Genomic DNA, 19,455 nt, shown 5'->3' with positions numbered 1-19,455 from the left:
GATACCCCCACAGGTTTACGTGTGCCAGACTCTGCCCTGTGCCTTCCCACCCTGGTGGTCCCCGCCTGGGGCGCTTTACCGCCGCCTGCCCCAAGCAAACGTGGGCGCTTATGTTCGCGTAATTACGGGGCCCTATGCGTGCGCGCCTGGCGCAGCACTTACGCAGTCCCTGGGTCACGTGACGTTTGTCATGGCCGCCTCCATGGCTCGAGGAGGCGTGAACGCGAAAGTTCTGCTGCGGGCTCCAAGGGGCATTTGGTGGAGGAGACCTGGGGTCTGTTCGGGGTCCGGGGAGACGGCAACGCTGGCGATAACCAGAAAATTCCGGGAGACAGGTACCTGGGGCGTCCGGGATGAGCAGCGTTAACGCGTCAGACGCCCTCTGCGCGGGGCACGGCCGCTCACCCAACCGTGTTTTCCAGGCTCGCGCCCGACGGGAGAGGTGGAAGCCGGCGTCCCTGAGCGGCCTGGGGACGTGTGAGTGCTGGGTGGTGGGTCAAATTCCCTTTTTCTCTTTCCACAAGGTTTCTCTGGTCCCCGCCTCGCTCTGCAGCTTCGTCCCTAGGTCCCTCTTCTGGCTCTGTCCCTTGTCCGTCAAGCCGCAGCCCCAATCTGCAGACCCTAACCCCTGAGCCTATCATCGAGTTCACCCCTTGTCTATTCCCAGAGTGAATGTGGTGTTTGTTGACCGGTCAGGCCAGCGGATTCCAGTGAGCGGCAAAGTCGGGGACAATGTTCTCCACCTGGCCCAGCGCCACGGGGTGGACCTGGAAGGTAGGAGGCTGGGCACAGGGAATTGAGTAGGGCCTTACCCATTCAGAAACACACAAATTAGGTGTGTGTTTCCACTGCTTAACCCACCTATGGCTTTCCACCAAATACAGACTAAAACTTAAGTTCACACTATAGCCCCATTCCTTGCCTAGCTCTTAATTATTGAGCATTTATTAGAGACTACTAGAACTCCTGCCTTTTGGGAACTTATGGTTCTCTTCTCTCTTCCTCCCTCTATTCTAGCCACACTGGCTTTCTGGATGTTCCTGAAATAGCTAAGCTCATTCCTGCCTCAGGACCTTTGCATTCTCTCTGAATGCTTTCCCAACAAATATTCTGGCTTTGTCTTATCCTTCATATTTCAATGTAAATGTCGTCTCCCTCAGCCCAGCTAAAGCTCCCATCCCCTAGTCATTCTGTATCAGTGTGATGTGATACATAGCCCTTCTCACTGTTTTATTTCCTTGTTTGTCATCTGTCTCCTACTGAGGTCAGAGACCTTGGTTCACACTTACCTGTTTCCTATCATGGTACTTAAAAGTAACAAGTATTAATTGTAATATTTGTTGAGGGAAAGATAATAATAGCAGAATTACTTTAAGCCTGTTAACACATATTAACTGATTGAATCTTCATAACAAATTTATACAGTATGATAGACTGTTATTCCGTTTTATAGGTGAGGAGACCAATCTCCAGGTTAAGTAGACTTGGTCTAAGGTCAAGTAAGTAATAAAACTAGACTTGAAGTCATCCCATTTTAGCCAGTAATCTGTGTTGCTTTTCTTTTTTTAGAATTAAAAAAAGGATTATGTTTATTGAGGGCAAGGGGATGCAAACAATGTAAAAATCAAAAGCTCATCTGGCATTTAATTAACTTTTCCTTCTCTGCTTGATAAATGGGAGTTGGATTTTATTTGTATGTATTCTAAGGGTCCTGATCTGCTCATGAACTCCTTATACAGGGAGAAACTGTGGGACAGATGTTTTAAGCAATCATTTGAGAGAGCACTTTGAAGGGCAGAGTAATTGCTCAGTTCTGTCTACTTCTTTCCCTTCTGCTTCATGTGTACTACAAAATAGTCATTACATGTGATGGTGAGGCCCGCAATTAGGGAAAAGGAGCTCTGGAAGCCCACTTTGCCATCTTGGCACTGGTCCAGGTCCTTCATTATTTTGTCTAAGGCCAGAGGGTCTTTTTGATTTTCCAGAAATCCTGGGAACTCCTCCTCCATGAGCACTCTAGGGCCCTCCTTTGTTAAGTAGCCTTTATCCCTGCCAAATTTGTGAAATGTGAACATCATGGTTTCATGGCGTGCTCCATCCGAGATGGCATTTTGGTGAGGTCTACTGAAGTCTGGGCTGAGAGGCTCTGTGGATGCTAGCTAGCTGTGTTGTGGGGTGGGAAACAGAGCCCTGTGGCCAGCGACTGGGTGTGCAGGGTGGGAGCTCACTATTTTTTTTTTTTTTTTTTTGTAGAGACAGAGTCTCACTTTATCGCCCTCAGTAGACTGCTGTAGCATCACACAGCTCACAGCAACCTCCAACTCCTAGGCTTAAGCAGTTCTCTTGCCTTGGCCTCCCAAGTAGCTGGGACTACAGGTGCCCGCCACAACACCCGGCTATTTTTTTTGTGTGTGTGTGTGATTTTTGGCCGGGGCTGGGTTTGAACCGGCCACCTCCGGCATATGGGACCGGCACCCTACTTCTTGAGCCACAGGTGCTGCCCAAACCAGCTATTTTTTTGTTGCAGCTTGGCCGAGGCTGGGTTTGAACCCACCACCCTCGGCATATGGGGCCGGTGCCCTACTGAGCCACACGCACTACACCTCTTTTTTTTTTTTAAACAGAGTCTCACTTTGTCACCCTAGGGCTATGGCATCATAGCTCACAGCAACCTTAGTCTGTTGGGCTCAAGCAGTTCTCTTGCCTCAGCCTCCCAAGTAGGTAGGACTATAAAAGGCATCCACCACAAAGCCTAGTTTCTGTTTTTAGTAGAGATGGGGTTTTGCTTTTGCTTAGGCTGGTCTCGAACTGAGCACAGGCAATCTACCTGCCTGAGCCTCCCAGAGTGCTAGATTACAGGAATGAGCCACTGCACCCGGCCCTGCACTTCTTTTCTACAAACACTCAGTACCTACCGTGTGTTAAGTAACAATGTATAAAATAGAAGACCTCTATCATTTCACACCACTCTCAGCCTAATAAGGACAATAATTGCATGAATAAACTTGTAATTGCATCTTGGGAAGAGTGGTCTGAAGGAAAATGTACAGTGTTCGTTTGAGGGGGGGTGAATATAATAGGGAGCCTGATTTAATCATTAAAGGGGGGCAAGACCTTTTAGGGGCTCATGGCAGGATTACTCAAGTTCTGTTGTGAAATCCACTGGCCAGCAATCTAAGACAGAGATTGGAACACAAGTTTTAGAAGCGAGAGGCCTGTGTTCAGATTTTGCCTCTGACCAACTATGTGACCCTGAACAAGGTACTTAGCCTCTCTACACCTGTTTCCTCATCTGTAAAATGGGATAATTGAATTCCTGTCTCACTGAGTTGCTGTGAAGATTAAACTGTTTAACAGCATTTAGAACTTTCCACATCGTGGGGCAGCACCTGTGGCTCAGTGAGTAGGGTGCTGGCCCCATACACCAAGGGTGGCAGGTTCAAACCCAGCCCCAGCCAAATTGCAACAACAACAAAAAAACAGCCAGGCATTGTGGTGGGCACCTGTAGTCCCAGCTACTCAGGAGGCTGAGGCAAGAGAATCTCGTAAGCCCAGAAGTTGGAGTTTGCTGTGGGCTGTGATGCCATGACACACTACCGAGGACGATAAAGTGAGACTCTGTCTCTGTTAAAAAGAAAAAAAAAATAACTTGCCACATGGTTAGTGTGAAGTGAATAGTTGGAATGATTGTATTAGACAATCTTAAACTTATGTGATAAGGATGCCGACAGGATGGGAAACAAGGCTGAGGAAGAGACACCCAAGGACTCCTTGGAGTTTCAAGGCCCAGAGAGCTTCTCCTCAGGAAACAGAGAAGGTGGGCAGATTAGTCACAGATTCCTAGCAGTGACATTTCAAGGGAAACTGGGAGGCCTTGCTGGGTCAGGAGGTTGCCTTCCAGATCCCCCATCATTGACTGACAAGTCTGGAAGAGGGTAGATAATTCTGAGTTTAACATCTTGTGCACTTAGAATGGATGATTCTGACATCTACAGTGTGCCATGTTGAGTGCAGAAAGAGGAAGGCAGGTTTATGGGAAACAGGTTGATTTAGAGATTAAATTGCGTCCAAGACTGAAAGAGGGACAGGAGAGTTCTCAAGGACTGAGTGGAAGAGTTTAGATTTTTTTCTTGGTGTGAAAACCCTGTGGAAGATTTTAGGACAGGAGGGACATTATCCTCAAGCATAGATCAGTGATCAGTCAGGATTTGGAAGTGTTTCCAAGGGCAGTGGTCAGCAGAAAACGTCAGGTTGTGTATCTTTCGATCCTAATTCCCTGTCCCTTTCCCCTAGCACACTGGCCTTTCCTCTCTCAGCTCCACTGAAGTCAAGTTCATGCTCATTAACAGTTCTACATATGCAGCCAGCTCCTCAGCCTACTGGGATGTCCCTTTGTAAATCTAGGCTGCTGAGTAAATGACAGGGTGGGTGTGCAGACCCCGGAAGGGAAGATGAGGTATGTGGTGAAACAAGTCTTCTGATGGAGCCCCTCACTTTCTACTACAGGGGCCTGTGAAGCCTCCCTAGCATGTTCCACCTGCCATGTGTATGTGAGCAAGGACCACCTGGACCTTCTGCCGCCTCCTGAGGAGAGGTGAGTCCCTCCCAGCTGCAGCTTTGGTCACCAAGACTCTGGGTTCCAGGAGTCCAGAAATGTACCTGGGCAGCAGGGGAGGGCACCACTTCTCTTCCCCACCTCCAGTTGGTGGAAAGGGAGCTGCCCTTATGACCTCTCCTCCCACCCCCAGGCCATCCATCTCCCTGCCACCTGAGCCAGCCCACTGGCTGTTAACCACTGCCCTGTTACCCCAGGGAAGATGACATGCTGGACATGGCCCCCCTCCTGCAGGAGAATTCCCGGCTGGGCTGCCAGATCATACTGACACCGGAGCTGGAAGGGGCAGAATTTACCCTGCCCAAGATCACCAGGAACTTCTACGTGGATGGCCATGTCCCCAAGCCCCACTGACAAGGAAAGCTGTATGGTCCCATGCTGGCATGGTGCTGAGGGGCTGGACTGAAGGATTAGCCAAACTGCCAGACCCAGCCCAGAGCACTGGAAGGCTGGAGAGAGATGCAGGAAGCCTTCGAAAAGGCCGAAGCCCCTGCTTGGGAGAGATCTCATCGCTATGCCATGCTCTTGTGGGGCTAGGGCCCCTGCTGTGGCGGCTCCCCCAAACCCCTAAGAAACGGGGTGCTAAAAGGGGCAGACTTAAATTGGAGCTGCAATAAACCTGTCTCATAGACTTCCATTATGTCGAGTGTCCTTGGGGGGCAGATGCAACTGCATATGCTGACCTGCCCCTTCTTCCCAGTGATTAGTAATGGGGCCTCCTGTAGAGGAGGCCGCGGAACCCCGATTTTGAGCGTAAAGACCGCTGTGCGAGGCCCCGCCCCTGCCGCTGCGGAGGGATTTGGAGAGATTGAGGCCCCAGCGGGCTGTACAGGTGACCTGAAGAAAGGAGAAGCTGAAGCTGATCATTAGTTGATTCTTGGTGCCCACCCAACTCAGGTGGGGCTTATTGCGCCCTCAACCAGGTGGGGACTCATTCGGTGGGCCTGGTAGGGGCAAGGCAAGCTGGAATTAGGGAGTGGTCTGGGCTGGGTTGTGATGGAGCTGCTGGCGCCACCCTGTCTGGACCTAGAGTTACTGGCAAGATCTGCCCAGCGGAAGCCGAGGACCCCAGGATGCCGTATATTCTGTGGGAGGTGCGTAAGGCCAGGTCCCTTCCCCCACCAGCATACACACCTCCTTCAGACAGTGCACGTGGCTCCGTGGTCCAGGGGTCATGACCTCTGGTTCCTGGGGTTATCCAGGGTCCACAGTATTAGTTACTGGTACTTAACAAAGAAGAGGTTCTGGTCTCGGGTCCTTGGGGTCATCTAGTGTTCAGAGGTCATGCAATTGCATACCTCTGAGGCCGATGTAGACACCACCCAGGGGTCATCCAGGGGTTATGGAGGGTAAACCAATAGTAATGATAAAAATTGTCACCATCATCATCATCATCAAGGGTCCTAGGGTGGTCCTCCCCTGGGTGAGTTACTGGGTGGATGAAATGGTTTAACTGATGCAAGGGTTGAGAACAGTGCCCTGCACTCATGCAGTGGGCATGATGTGTTTGCAATCACTTCGCAATTTTTTTTTTTGTAGTTTTTGGCCAGGGCTGGGGTTGAACCCGCCACCTCCGGCGTATGGGGCTCGGCCCTACTCCTTTGAGCCACAGGCACCGTCCTCACTTTGCAATTCTTTTATTTATTTATTTTTTTTCACTTTGCAATTTTTAAACTTCAACCCAGTGTTAGGAGTGATTCTGAGCCCCAGATAGCCACGTAATCTTCCTGAGAGCACACACTGAAGAGAAGACACAGGTTGCAACCCCCAAACCCAGGAGTTACCTAGGGATTTGGGTGACCCCACTGCCCCTTGCCCCCAAGTCTCTTTGGCCTGCATGCCATGACTCAGTCACTTCCCTGTGCTTCCTCCAAGGGACAGCAGAGGAGCTGGCCCAGCCCCCTCACCAGAACACCCAAGCCCTAGGCCCCTGCTGGGAGCCAATATCTCTGGGGACTTTGGGCCCCGGGTCTCTGGACAGGGATTCCAAAAGTATGCAGACCCAGACCAGCCGGAAGCACCACAGCCTGGAGACCCCAGGGACTCACCTGGCCCCAACTCGGAGAAGACCCCGGAAGCAGCCAAACCCTTGCCAGGGCTCTGAGAAAGTGGACCCCGGGTTTGAGGGGGTGACTCTGAAGTTTCAGATAAAGCCAGATTCCAGCCTGCAGATCACCCCCACATACAGGTAGGGGCTGACCAAGGCCAGGTTGCCCTTTATACAAGTAACAAGGAGAATGAACACAGGTGGTAGGCAGAATGCCTTGGGACAGGTGCTCATGGGCTTCCACACTAGCCCTACATTACAGATGGCCCAGTCTCTGATGAACTGAGACCTCAGACTGGTACCATCCAGTCCTGCCACCCCTGAGGTGTCACCTTCCAGTGTGAGAACTGGTCTCCTCTTTAGGAGTCTGCCCTGACCCTACCAAGGGCTGCTGTTAACTTATCCCAGTAATGATAAAAGTAATGGCAACAATAGCAGTAAGCGCTAACAGGCAGCATTTGATGTATTGATGTATTTAGGCTCACTGAAGCCTTGGGAAGCCCATTTTATAGGAAACTAAGGCAGAGAGAGGGAAATAGCTTGCCCAGGGTCACACAGCAAGAACATGGGAGAACTGGGATTTTTGGTTTGGGTTTTTTGTTTTTTTTTGTTTTTTTGAGGAAGAACCTCGCTATGGTGCTCAGGCTGGGCTCAAAGTCCAGCAATCCTCTTAGCCTCCCAAAGTGTCAGATAACAGGCCAAGAATTGAGATTTGAACCTGGCAGGCTGGTCCCAGGCTTACTAGCTGTTAAAATAATATTAATTATTATTATTGTAATGAGTGAGGGGCAAAGTCAGGCCTTTCAGACATCAGATTCTTCCTCGGGAGGTGCCTGATTTATTTTTTTTTTGCAGTTTTGGCCAGGGCTGGGTTTGAACCCGCCACCTCTGGCATATGGGGCCAGCGCCCTACCCCTTTGAGCCACAGGCGCCGCCCAAGGTGCCTGATTTCTTGATAGTAGATCTTCATTTTGGGTGGTTATCAAGGACAAGATACAGATCCCTAATGCTAATTATTTGTCTAATGCCCCCAGCTTGGCCTGTAGCATCCGTTCTCACAGACCTCCTGCATGCCCTACTGGGGTCCCAGAGGCCCACCCTGAAGGCAGCGAGGCCCTGGGTGAGTCCTGAAGACTTGTCAGCTATAAATATTTAGGGGGGCTGATTTTCTGTCTTGCTTACCTTCTTCCCTGCCTCCCTTCTCCATCCCACTTCCCCATTTAGACCTGTCCACACAAGGAGTCGCAGTGTCCCTCTTCACTTGGGCTGAGTCACCCCCACCCCCAGCTTCCTTCTCTGCTGAGCTTTGCCATCTGTTTCCTTTCCTGGTTTCTACCCTGTCTTAGATCTGACAACAGTCAGGGCTGGCCCAGAGCCAGGTAGGGCCTTCATACAGACCCCTTGCAAAATACCTCCCCAAGTGCCAGGCTTCGTGGACTCAACATTTGACCTCTAACCCCTGCTCTTTGATACCTGACCCTTCAGGGCCTCGGCGCTGTGCATCTTGCAGGACCCACAGGACTCCCCTCTGGAGAGATGCTGAAGATGGGACACCTCTCTGTAATGCCTGTGGTATCAGGTCCTCAGAATGGACAAGGGAATTGGGGTGGGGGTCCCCAAGTCAGTCCATGCTTAGCTGGCATGAGGTATATTGGGAAAGCAAAACACTCACCTCTTGGGGAAAGTGGTTTCCTTGCAGCAGTTTCTGGGCCTCTGCTGCATCCTGAAGAGTGGTTTCTTGTACCCCTCACCTCAGGTACAAGAAATACGGCATTCGCTGCTCCAACTGCTGGCTGGTGCCCAGGAAAAGTGTTCAGCCCAGGAAGTTATGTGGCAGATGTGGAGTGACCCTGGGCCCTCACCATAGCCCAGCTTATGAAGGTTAAGTCCTTCAGCCAGCTGAGCCAGTTCTGCCTCAGTTTCACCAGAGGGAGAATGGACAGAAGGTCTTCTAGGAAGAGTGACAGCCTGCCACTGACATAGTGGCCTATGTCTGCCTTCAAGGATCCTGAGGGGAAGACCCAGGCTGCAGGCCTCTGAGCCTGTCTCAGCAGGTCACCCATTCCCTACTTGGTTCCTTCACCAGTCAGGTTGGGCTGAGCCTCCTCAGGACACCCTCAGTAGTGATAAACATATTGTGAATAGCAAGAACAATAAAACAGAGTTACTGAGAAAGAGTGGTGTGATTTGGGGATCCCACCTCTTGTGCCACTCCAGCTTGGAAACTGGGGTGGGCGATTTTTCCTTCCATGCTGAGCCAAAAGCTTCAGAGAGGTGGGCCATCGGCAGGTGGGACACACAGTCCTTCAGTGCAAACTTCAAGGGAGGGAGGAGGGAGAAGTCAGAATGGCTGGGATGAAACAAGGACAGGAAAGGTTCCTGCTATGGGCATTAGTGAGCCACAAAGCCAGTGAGACTTGCTTGGTCACATATCCCCATCAGACCCTTTTTGTCTCTCCCAGGTGGCCCTGGAGTCTAACCATCAGATCCCTGAATCATTTGGTCTCACCCTTCCTCCTCTGTAACACCCTCCCTCCACATCTCCCCATGGCTGCCACCTTCTTGTCACTTGGGCATCACCTCTTCAGAGAAGCCTTCTTGATGACCCAGCCTAAAACAGACACCCTCTCTTACCCTATGTCAGCTCCTTGCTAGTCTTCTCCCTCTTAGCGATTCTCTTGCCTCAGTCTCTCAAGTAGCTGGGACTGGGCACCTGCCACAATGCCCAGCTATTTGTTGTTGTCGTTGTTTAGCAGGCCCTGTCTGGGTTCAAACCCACCAGCCCTGGTGCATGTGGCCAGCCCCCTAACCACTGAGCTATGGCGTGAGCCTCCCTCTTAGAGCCATTTTATTTTTTTTTCTTTCTTTTTTTTAAGAGATAGGATCTTATCCAGCCTTGTCTCATCCTCCTGATCTCATACAATCCTCCCACCTCAGCTTTCTGAGTAGCTGAAACTACAGGTACATGCCACCATGTCTGCCTCAGAACATACCAGAATTTTTCTTTTCTTTTTTTTTTTTTTGTTTTTTGGCCGGTGCTGGGCCTGAACCCGCCACCTCCGGCATATGGGACCGGCACCCTACCCCTTGAGCCACAGGCGCCACCCATACCAGAATTTTTCAATTCTTGGTCTGGCCCATCTCCCCCAATGGAGCATAACTTCTCAGGTTTGAGTTGCCACATCTGTGTTCTTGATCGTGATAGGTCTCTCGAGTGCCCAGGGCATACACCTTCAATACATGAAAATTTCAAATCATGTATTTACAAAATCAAGGCTGCTTTTACTTATTTATTCAACATGTATTGAGCAACTATGTATGCCAGGCTCCTATGGGGATACTCAGCAGTGAATAAAACAGAGATATCTGTTCCAGTGTGGCTGATGTTCTAGGAGGACAGTAAAATGTTGAGTAAGTTATGATCTCCATCCTGAGCAAGAGTGAGATATCATCTCTACAAAAAATAGAAAAATTGGCTGGGCATGGTGGCAGGTGCCTGTACTTTCAGCTTCTCAGGAGGCTGAGACAGGAGGATCACTTAAGCCCAGGAGTTTGATGCTGCAATGAGTGAGCTATGCTGACACCACTGCACTCTAGCCTGGACAACGGACCAAGACCCTGTCTCTCCCTGCCTCTAAAGAAAAGGTTGGGTGGCTTGGGAGGCTACCTTAAGCCCCTTAATTATGGGGGTCAGGCAAGGCCTTCCCAAGGGGGTGACATTGCATGGAGGGAGACCCAAGGATTAGGAACTAGCTCTGGGACTATTGGAGGTAAAAACATGCCAGACAGAAGGAAGAACGAAAGCAAAGACCCTGTAGCAAGCAGGTTTTTTGTGGGCTTCCAGAAATCTCAAGGAGGCCAGAGGGAGTGGAGAAAGATGATTAAGGAGGTGACTGGGGCTGTTTCTTGCTGTGTCTTTTGTACCTGGCACCTGGCACCAAGCCCTGGCTTACCCTCTTGTGCTATTTCCTCATTGTCTCATGTATGCTCATTCAATGTCTGCATAGGATAGCCAGAGGCACTCAGCAGTCCAGGCCAGCTTCCTTCTCCCAGGCTCTTGTGTTTTTGCCTTTGAGGGAGGCTGCAGGGATGGGGATGAGGCCCAGCTGTTCTGCCTTATGCTATGGAGAATGAGCAGGGTGGTGATATGCAGTGGAGGCTGCAGCTGATGCCCTGTATTTTCTGTTCTGAATAATGATGGACCCAGTGGAAAGGCATGTGGGGGTAAACTGAGGCACTGTGGATGGGCACAGAATGGAGGCAGCATTCAGGATTGGGGTAGGGTGCACCCTCTAGCAGGAGAGACATTCTGAGGGCTGATACTCCTAATTGCAGTTACTGCCTTCCTGGCAAGATCTCAGCACAGGAGTGTGGTGGAAGGGGGCCACCCATCCTGGCAAGGTGGCTTAGCTTTGGCTTTGTCCTTACCTATAACCAGGCATGGAGGAAGCACCTAGCTCCTACCTCCAAGAATTAGAAGGATCAGAGGATAGTGCTGGGTGGAAGAGATAAGCACTGGGAGGAGAAGGAAAGGGTATGGTCCCCATCCCTGCCCAAGGCCCAGAAAGAGAGACAGGGCACTGAAATAGGACAACCTCCATTTCATACCACTAAAAGATGACTTGGATTATACTTAACACATACATAGTATGCTGTCAAAGTTAACAACAAAAAGGATTTTTGAATGCAGAGTGAAGTCGAGATTGTCTCACTTGGCAGAAACAGAAGCAGACCCCCCAGAGTCCTTTGTAAAAACTTTATTGGGTACTAGGTAGAAAATGGGGGTGATGCCCCTGTAGTTAAACAAACAAATAAATAAAGCAATAAATAACCCCCCGTGAGTGTCTGGGGAATGTCTCCCAGCCTGAAAGGAGAGGGAACTGGGCTCACGTGGAGGTCAGCTGGATGGCAAAGACCTCACACCCTGCAGGTGACTCAGCAGTGTCCCCCTCCTCGGGTTCACCTTCTGCACCAGAGGTCCCTCCGGCACCGCCGCCTGCGCCATTGAGACACACAGCCTCGCCGGAGCTCTCAGCCTCCTGCACATTGTACTCGCCCTTCTTGCAGGCGGTGGAATGCACATAGAAGGCCAGGCCAGCCCCTGCAGCCAGAAGCGCCGCGCCCCCTGCTGCTCCGCCCACGGCGACCCACAGCCATGGACCTAAGGGGTGGAGATCCTCACGGAGGGTAGCCAAGGGGGTAGCTCCCTCAATCCCCACCACAGCTGTCCCCTCCCCACAGGCAAGAAATCAGTACTCATGCCCCAAGGAAACCACAAGGAGAGACCCACTTAATAAGGCTACTTCCAGCACCACTGCCACCTCACACCTAATTTACACCACATCTCAGCCCCATGGGCATATAAGCCTGTGACCAGCCAGCCCCTTGGTGACAGGCCACAGGCAATTCCCCCTACCCTCAAAGGGATGAGGATCACAAAGATCCCAGCCTAGAAGCTCTGGGAAGTAGTAGGAGGAGATGTAGACGTCCCTCATGGTCTTCTGTCCTTGACAGCCCTCCAACACTTCTTCAGCCCCCCCTTCCCACCCCACCCATGACACAGTGGAGAGTAGTAACCCATCCCTAGTTATTAAGACCCTCCCCACGCCCGGACAACTCTGAAGGGTCTTTCCCCTTGAGTTTCAGCTCCCACCCCCAATCTGTCATCAACAGCCACACCCAGTCAAATCCCTTGACTTCTACTCTGGCCCACTTTGGTCTCAACTATGGGGACTGAGAGGGAGGCAGAAACAAGGTCAGGAGCCCCAAGCCTGGGTCAGGCCCTCCTGCAGATCCCTCACCCAGACCCCTGCTGCCACTTACCGGCCACGTGCACTGTGATGCGACGCGCATGGCGCCCATGGGCGTTGGTGGCTGCGCACTCATACTCGCCCCCATGGCTGCCCATGGCCCCCGCCACGCTCAGCGTGCTGTTGTTGCTTGACAGGCCGATGTTGAGGGCCCCGGGGGGCGCACGCCAGCTGATCTGCGCTGGAGGCCAAGCCTCCGCCCGGCAGGTCAGTGTGAAGTTTCCACCTGGCTTCACACCTCCAGGAGGCCAGGCAGCCAGTTCTGCCACCACCGGTCGGTCTGCAGGGGGACAGGTGGTGAAGGGGTTTTATTCATTTTATTTTATGTATTTTTTAATTTTTTAATTTTATTTTATTTTAATTTTTTTTTTGTAGAGACAGAGTCTCACTTTACCACCCTCTGTAGAGTGCCATGATGTCACACAACTCACAACAACCTCCAGCTCCCGGGCTTATGCGATTCTTTTGCCTCAGCCTCCTGAGCAGCTAGGACCACAGGTGCCCGCCACAACACTTGGCTATTTTTTTGTTGCAGTTTGGCCAGGGCTGGTCTCGAACCCGCCACCCTTAGTATATGGGGCCAGCGCCCCCCTCACTGAGCCACAGGCGCTGCCCTATCTTTTATTTTTTGAGACAGAGTCTCACTATTTCACCCTTGGTTAGAGTGATACGGCATCACAGCTCACAGCAACCTCAAACTCTTGGGCTTAAGCAATTCTCTTGCCTCAGCCTCCCAAGCAGCCAGGGCTACAGGTGCCCGCCACAACCCCTGGCCATCTTTTTGTTGCAGTTGTCATTGTTAATTAGCAGGCCCGGGCCGTTTTTTAATCCACCAGCCCCAGGTGTATGTGCCTGGCGCCCTAACCACTGAGCTACAGGTGCCAAACCATTTATTTATTTATTTTTGAGACAGAATCTTATTTTGTCATCCTTGGTAGAGTGCCACGGTGTCATAGCTCACAGCAACCTCAAACTCTTGGGCTTAAGTGATTCTGTTGCCTCAGCCTCTTGAGTAGCTGGGACTACAGGCACCCACCACAGAGGAGGTCTCGCTCTTGCTCAGGCTGGTCTCCAACCTGTGAGCTCAGGGCAATCCATCCGCCGCAGCTTCTCAGAGTATTAAGATTATAGCCGTGAGCCACGGCTCCTGGACATGAAAGGGGTTTTAGCACCAGACCAGCGGTGATCAGGGGCCCTTGTCCAGGTTACTGCAGAAGTCTGAGACTACCTGTCCTCTAATGGGCAGGCGAGGATTCTGCTTCTCATCAGCGCCCTCTGCCCCCACTACAGGCTGTTGTAACAAGTAAAATTCTGTCCCCTTCTTCACCGAATGGAAGGAACTGGAGCCCCAGGCCAGTGTTCTTCTGATCCAGGATTTGGGGCCTGTGGCCTGTTCATTACCCAAAGGCTTAGGCCACGATTCTTTGTTTCCTAGGGGTCTCCCACAGCTGCAGGTCACTTTTTTTTTTTTGCTGTTTTTGGCCAGGGCTGGGTTTGAACCTGCCGCTTCCAGCATATGGGGGGCGCACGCTACTCCAGCATATGGAGTAGCACCCTACTCCCTTGAGCCACAGGCGCCGCCCGCTGCAGGTCACTTTTCCAGGAAATGTACCCTTCCATTCCATGCTGCCTTCACTCACATTCCACCCCCACAGTGATGGTGCGGGAGTCCGTGCCATGTGCATTGGTGGCCACGCAGTGATAGGTGCCCGCGTCTTCTCGGGACACGCGCTGCCGCTCAGGCCAGGGTACACCCTCCCGGTAGCAGCGCACCCCTGGGTAGGGGTGACCCCGGGCATCGCAGGCCAACGTGGTAGCCTCAGCCCCTTCCAGCCACGTCTGGTGACTTGGGCATGTGGACTCATCCATCTGTGGCGGTGCTGCAAAACAGCCATGGGGGTGTCATGCAGACACGGGAACCGTGGGCCACCCCTATGCCCCACCCACCTGGGCTCCAGCTCACACTCCGCGCTCACGATGACTGTTTTGACCATGGAGCCATGACGATTGGTAGCATTGCAGATGTAGACACCGGGTGCCATATCACTAGGGGTGCCAGGGGCTCTGAGATCTGGGGGTGCCAGGGGCAGCAGGACCCCCTCACTGGCTCCTCCAGAGCCGATGCATTCCACATTTGGTTCTGGCTTTCCATCGACCTCACAAGAAAACAGTTGTCCAGATCCTTCCACCCACGTCCAATTGCTGGGACAACTTAGTTCTTCAAAATTGGGGCCATCTGGGGAGTAGGATTGCAGAGGTTCACACAGGGGACAGGAAACCCAGCTGAGGTTTTCCCAAAAGACTCTGGGCTGCCCCTACTCACATTCCACTGTGACAACCACATTTTTAGTGGCAGAGCCTTGAGGATTGGTGGCTTCACAGTGGTAGGTGCCCGCATGCTTCCGGGCCACACGCAGCAGCCCCTTAGTGACCACCCCAGCCTCCTCAGAACGCACACAGCTCACGTTTGGTGGTGGGACCCCGTGCGCCACACAGCTCAGTGAGGCCTCTGTTCCCTCCAGCCAGGTAATGCTCTCTGGGCAGCCCACACTGTCCAGCGCTGGTGCATCTGTAGTGGGGAGTGTGTGTTGTTGGTTTGGGGGTTTGGGCACCAGTCTATTGTCCCTAGACTCTCTTTCATGTCCCAGGGCTGCCACCAAAGCTATGGCCTACACAGGGACTCCAATCAAAGGGGGTGTTGTGCTAGTCTCCCCCAGCACTCTCTCTGGGGGCTCTATGAGCCTTAGAGAGCATCTTTTTCTGATTACCATAATGTTCCTAGGGGCTTTCCCCAGGTTGGCCTACAAATTGTTAGACTGCCTGGACAGCCCACCTTTGCAAGACTCCACTGAAATGTCACACCTCATTATGGACAGGCTAATTCCACACACACCCACTTCTCCAAGATCCTTTCCCCAACTTCAATGACTAGCTTCTTCCCATTTCCAAAATCCTGCCCAAAGGCACATCTCATACTATAGGTCAGACATCCCCAAACCCTGAACTAGACAGGGATTAGTTTCTCTAGATGCTCCCTGCACACCACCACTCACATTCCACCGTCAGCGTCACGTCTTTAACCGCCTCGCCCTGGACATTGGTTGCTGTGCAGCGGTAATTGCCTGCAAGCGCGCGGGTGATAGGACCCAGTAGCCCCAACGCCAGCACGGCCCCACCATCTGGCCGGGCGCAGTGCACGGAAGGCTCTGGGTTTCCGCGGGCCTCGCAGTGCAGCGTCTGCTCTGGGCCCTCGGGCCACGTCCAGCTCCTGGGACAGTCTGAATCATCCAGCCGAGGGGCATCTGCAGGCAGGGGCGTGAGATACAAAGAGGCTGTAAGGGGACCGTAAGGCATGGCCCTGCCTCGACGACATGGTCAGAGACCCATGTAGGTCCTTGGAGATCATGAAGAGGAAGGCGAGGGGTTAATACCAACTCACACAGGACGCGAAGCTCAGCGCTCTGGTTCTTGCTCAGGATCTCCCCGTCCACCTCGAGGGTGGCGTCGCAGAAAAAGCCGCGCCTGTCGTCGTTTTCAGTGGCGTTCAGTTGTAGCTGGGTGGGCTGCCCCGGGACCGCTGCTGGAATTCCCTCCAGTGTGACCAGGGCTTGGGCTCCAGCTGCGCAGGTTACTGTCACCGTCTGCCCCTCCGGGACGCTGGATTCGCTCAGGGTCAGGAGGGGCGGGGGGAAGCCTAGAGGCGGAGCACTGGCTGGAGTCCACTGACCACGCCCCTCCCTCCAGTCAAGGACTGCCCCTTAGTTGTAGCGCCCCTCCTCTCAGGATCCGCCTCTCCAGCTCTTTTGTGTCTGGCCTCCAGCTGCCTCTCCCCTTTGGGACTCTTGGGCTACTCCTGTTCCGGAATTGACGTCCTACCCACCCTTCGCCCCGCGTTCGCGTTCTTCTTCCCCCACTCCCGAGCTGCGAATGAACTCATCCCTAACCCCAAGTTCCTCTCCCCCTGCTCCTTCTTACTGTAAATGGTCAGGTTCTTCCAGGTCTCGCGGCTTTCGCCCCCCAGGGTCACATTACAGACCAGCTGCTTGGCACCCTCCTGCTCTGCGCTGGCTGTGGCTGTGGCAGTGGCTATGAGTGTGTCCCCTTCTGGGGTGACATCGGGACTCAGCCTTTGGTCCCCCAGCGCCAGATAGACCCTGGCCTCTGAAGCCGGAAACAGGCCGTCCAGGGTGCAGCGCACGGGCTTTTCAGAACCTACTTCCAAGAGCCGGGGAGCAGCGAGGCGCGGGGTGTTCGGAGACAAGGCTAGGGGTCAAAGCACCGAGCTTGAACGAACAACTTATGTACTGAGCACTCAATACGTACAAAGCGCTTTATATGCACTATTTTATGGTATTATAACCCTCAAGGCATAGAGTTAGAAACAACTCGGTGAGTGTAGAAGTAAGGATTAGAATTCAGACGCATCTGTCTCTAAACATTTTTTCTTGCCTGCCCGATTCTACTTGGTTCCCATCTCCACCCCACTCACCAAAGGTTCGGAGCTCTCTGGGGGCCGAGCTGTTTTCAAACAGTCCCAGGCCATGAGGCCGGAGGTCTAGCTCAGCATGGCAGGAGAAATTGGCCCTATGATCCTCCCTCCGAGCCAGTACGGTGGCTGTGAGCACTGCGCCCCGCGCTCCGGGTGGCTCGCCCGCAAAGCTGCGGCGGATCAGCTCCTGGGTGCCTCGCAGCAGGGTCAGCGTGAGGCTCCCACGGGGCCCGGCACCGGGGACCCTACAGCTTAGGGTGAAGTTCTCGTCCACCGGCTGCCACGCAGGCAGCGGCACCAGCTCTACGCGATCCGGCCGCTCTGCAAAGGAGGAACGGCAGCTGTTGGAACATCGGGGCTTAGGGGGTACTTGGCGTGGAACCCAAGGGAGCCTGGGACAAGACGGAAGTCTGGGGATTCGGGGTGGGGGTCTAAAAGGGAGGACCCCAGGACTCAGGGGGCGGGGCCTGGAAAAGAGGAAAAGTAGTGGAGTACGCGCGTGGCCAACCTAGAACTCACGGAAAGTGCGAATGAGCCCACGCGCCAGTAGTGTGCGCCGCGCACAGCGGAAGAAGCAGACCGGCTGGGTCTCTGGCTCGCGGATGTCCACCAGCTGCCGCGCCAACCAGCGCAAACCCCTCTGCGTCCCGTTTCGGCGCAGCGAGGTCTCCAGGCCACCGCGTTCCGGCCGAGGGCAGTTAGTGCTACAATTCAGCCACAGGGAGCCCCCGCGCTCCACGAGCGCCACGCGGGGCTGCAGGTCTGCCCAGAAGGGGTCCTGCGCGACCGCTGCCCAGGGAAACCAGGGCTCAGTTTGGGGAGACAATTCCCTGAGATTTTAGCGCTCTTATGTCGAGTCAAGGGTTTCAGGGACGAGCAGAGGCCACAGCCAGGAAAGAACCCAGGAATCCTGGCCCAGGGCTCAGGTCGGAGGGGGGCGCTCCCAGAGTCTAAATCTTGAGGGTGTCTCTGGCATGTAGCTGCAGAGAGCCCTAGTCTCCAAGGCGCCGATGAAGCGGTAGGAAAGTATGAAGGAAGTAGGGAGACGAGAGGAAAGATGGGGTCTTTGATGCACAGAGCATTGCTTTGTGCATCAGAGAGAAGGGGACCCCCGGGGTGGGGGAGGAGGAACAAACTGGTTCTTAGTGTCCTGGCAGATTGCCGGGAGAGGAGGAGACTGAGATTGGGCGATGGCAAAGAGAGATGAAACTGGGTGAAAGATAAGAAAAGATCCTAAATTGGGGCGAGAAACATGGAAAGAGGACGAGGGGCTGTGCTCGCGGAAAGAACCGCGGGAACGGCAGAGGGACCCGGTTGCCACGGCTCCGGGTGGAGCGGGAACAGCGCCTCTGAGTCACGGTAGTTGGAGATCGAGTCTTTGCGGACCGCGAGTGGAGAAGATGCCAATCCGTGAACCATGGTTCACGGTAGAGCGTGAAGAGGTACGAGGGGGAGAGGACATGAGAGCCACGGGGTCTCCAGGGCGCGGAGTTGGGTGCGGAAGAGCGCCCAAGATCTCCAAAGGGGTAGGGGTGAGCAAGGAGTCAGGAAGCTGGGTCTCCATGTGTGTTGGTGGGAGGGGAGAGGGGAGAAGACCCGGCTGGTGGTGAGGGCAGAAGCGTGGGAGCGTGGCGAGGGCGGAGCCGGGAGGGGCTTAGGGCCACCACCCAGGTCCGGGAACTCCGCCCCCGCCCCCGCCCTGTCCACCCCAAGCCCAGGAGGACTCTTACCTGAGAGGCCGAGGAGCCCCAGGCTCAGGGCAGCCAAGAGGCCGGGTAGCGCCCGGCGCAACCCTGGGGAAGGCTCTGACATCGCCGCGGTGGGGAAAGCGCAGTAGACGAGGGGAGCGCGAGCCAGGAGCTGGGCTAGAGGACTGCGCTGCGCGACGCGGCGGGTGGGGTGTGGGGGAGGCAGAGTTGCGCTCTGGGATTGGTTTAACGTTGGTAACTTGGTTTCCAAGGTGGGGGCGGCAGCAGAGGCGGCGGAGGGGAAAGCCGGAGGCGAGCGTGCGCTAAGCTCCAGGCCTTGGAGAAGGCAAGCTGGCTGGAGAGAGCGATCCCCAGGGTTTACGTGGAGGCCGGCCTGATTTCCCAGAGCCTTCTGGGGGCGACCACGCTTTCCAGCGTCATCCCGGGCAGCGACTCGGAGATGGGGGATGCTGGTTTGCCCTCCTCAAACCCCCTTCCCAGCCCTGCCTCTGGTGCTATGATAATGAGTTGGACCCCGAGCTCCGCCCCCATAGTTAGATTCGCCCATCAGAGCCCCTTAGGGTAGAGATTGATGTGAGGGCTAGAAGAGGTTTGGGAAGCACAGAATGGAGAAAGGACAGTTCTAGCAGAGAGCGTGGAGATGCTTTTTCTTTTTCTTGCAGTTTTTGGCCGGGGCCGGGTTTGAACCCGCCCCCTCAGGTATATGGGGCCAGCGCCCCACTCCTTTGAGCCACAGGCACCGCCCATGGTGATGCTCTTTTTGACCCCTCAGAGCCACACTCCTA

The 19,455-nt window shown here is 53.8% G+C and overlaps 3 protein-coding genes across 6 annotated transcripts; 2 read left to right on the top strand and 1 right to left on the bottom strand.

Moving 5' to 3' along the window:
* The first annotated feature begins 58 nt into the window (after nt 1-58).
* FDX2 (ferredoxin 2) lies at nt 59-5,368 on the top strand. Of its 3 annotated transcripts, none has more exons than XM_053582324.1 (5): nt 59-335; nt 423-477; nt 668-774; nt 4,507-4,594; nt 4,850-5,368. In XM_053582324.1, exons 1-5 carry the CDS (start codon nt 191-193, stop codon nt 4,881-4,883), a joined length of 429 nt encoding a protein of 142 aa, XP_053438299.1. In that variant the 5' UTR covers nt 59-190; the 3' UTR covers nt 4,884-5,368. The 3 variants fall into 3 exon arrangements, with proteins under 3 accessions (XP_053438299.1, XP_053438297.1, XP_053438298.1); XM_053582322.1 differs by having other exon boundaries at nt 4,813-5,345; XM_053582323.1 differs by having other exon boundaries at nt 4,749-4,955.
* Nucleotides 5,255-8,802, top strand: ZGLP1 (zinc finger GATA like protein 1). Its single transcript, XM_053583440.1, has 5 exons — nt 5,255-5,447; nt 6,491-6,803; nt 7,697-7,782; nt 8,148-8,241; nt 8,419-8,802. The coding sequence occupies exons 1-5, from the start codon at nt 5,255-5,257 to the stop codon at nt 8,546-8,548; spliced, it is 816 nt and encodes a 271-aa protein (XP_053439415.1). The 3' UTR covers nt 8,549-8,802.
* Nucleotides 8,803-11,404: 2,602 nt separating this feature from the next.
* Nucleotides 11,405-18,911, bottom strand: ICAM5 (intercellular adhesion molecule 5). 2 transcript variants are annotated; one of them, XM_053582307.1, is made up of 11 exons: nt 18,692-18,910; nt 17,481-17,750; nt 16,962-17,282; nt 16,448-16,735; nt 15,912-16,166; nt 15,526-15,774; nt 14,796-15,041; nt 14,436-14,708; nt 14,113-14,352; nt 12,486-12,752; nt 11,405-11,823 (listed from the first exon to the last, which is right to left on the bottom strand). In XM_053582307.1, exons 1-11 carry the CDS (start codon nt 18,771-18,773, stop codon nt 11,549-11,551), a joined length of 2,766 nt encoding a protein of 921 aa, XP_053438282.1. In that variant the 5' UTR covers nt 18,774-18,910; the 3' UTR covers nt 11,405-11,548. The 2 variants fall into 2 exon arrangements, with proteins under 2 accessions (XP_053438282.1, XP_053438283.1); XM_053582308.1 differs by lacking the exon at nt 17,481-17,750 and having other exon boundaries at nt 18,692-18,911.
* Nucleotides 18,912-19,455: the final 544 nt, after the last annotated feature.

The sequence above is a fragment of the Nycticebus coucang genome, chromosome 3, assembly GCF_027406575.1.
Source record: "Nycticebus coucang isolate mNycCou1 chromosome 3, mNycCou1.pri, whole genome shotgun sequence".
NCBI classification, from domain to species: Eukaryota; Metazoa; Chordata; class Mammalia; order Primates; family Lorisidae; genus Nycticebus; species Nycticebus coucang.
This window is presented reverse-complemented; position numbering and strand designations above follow the sequence as displayed.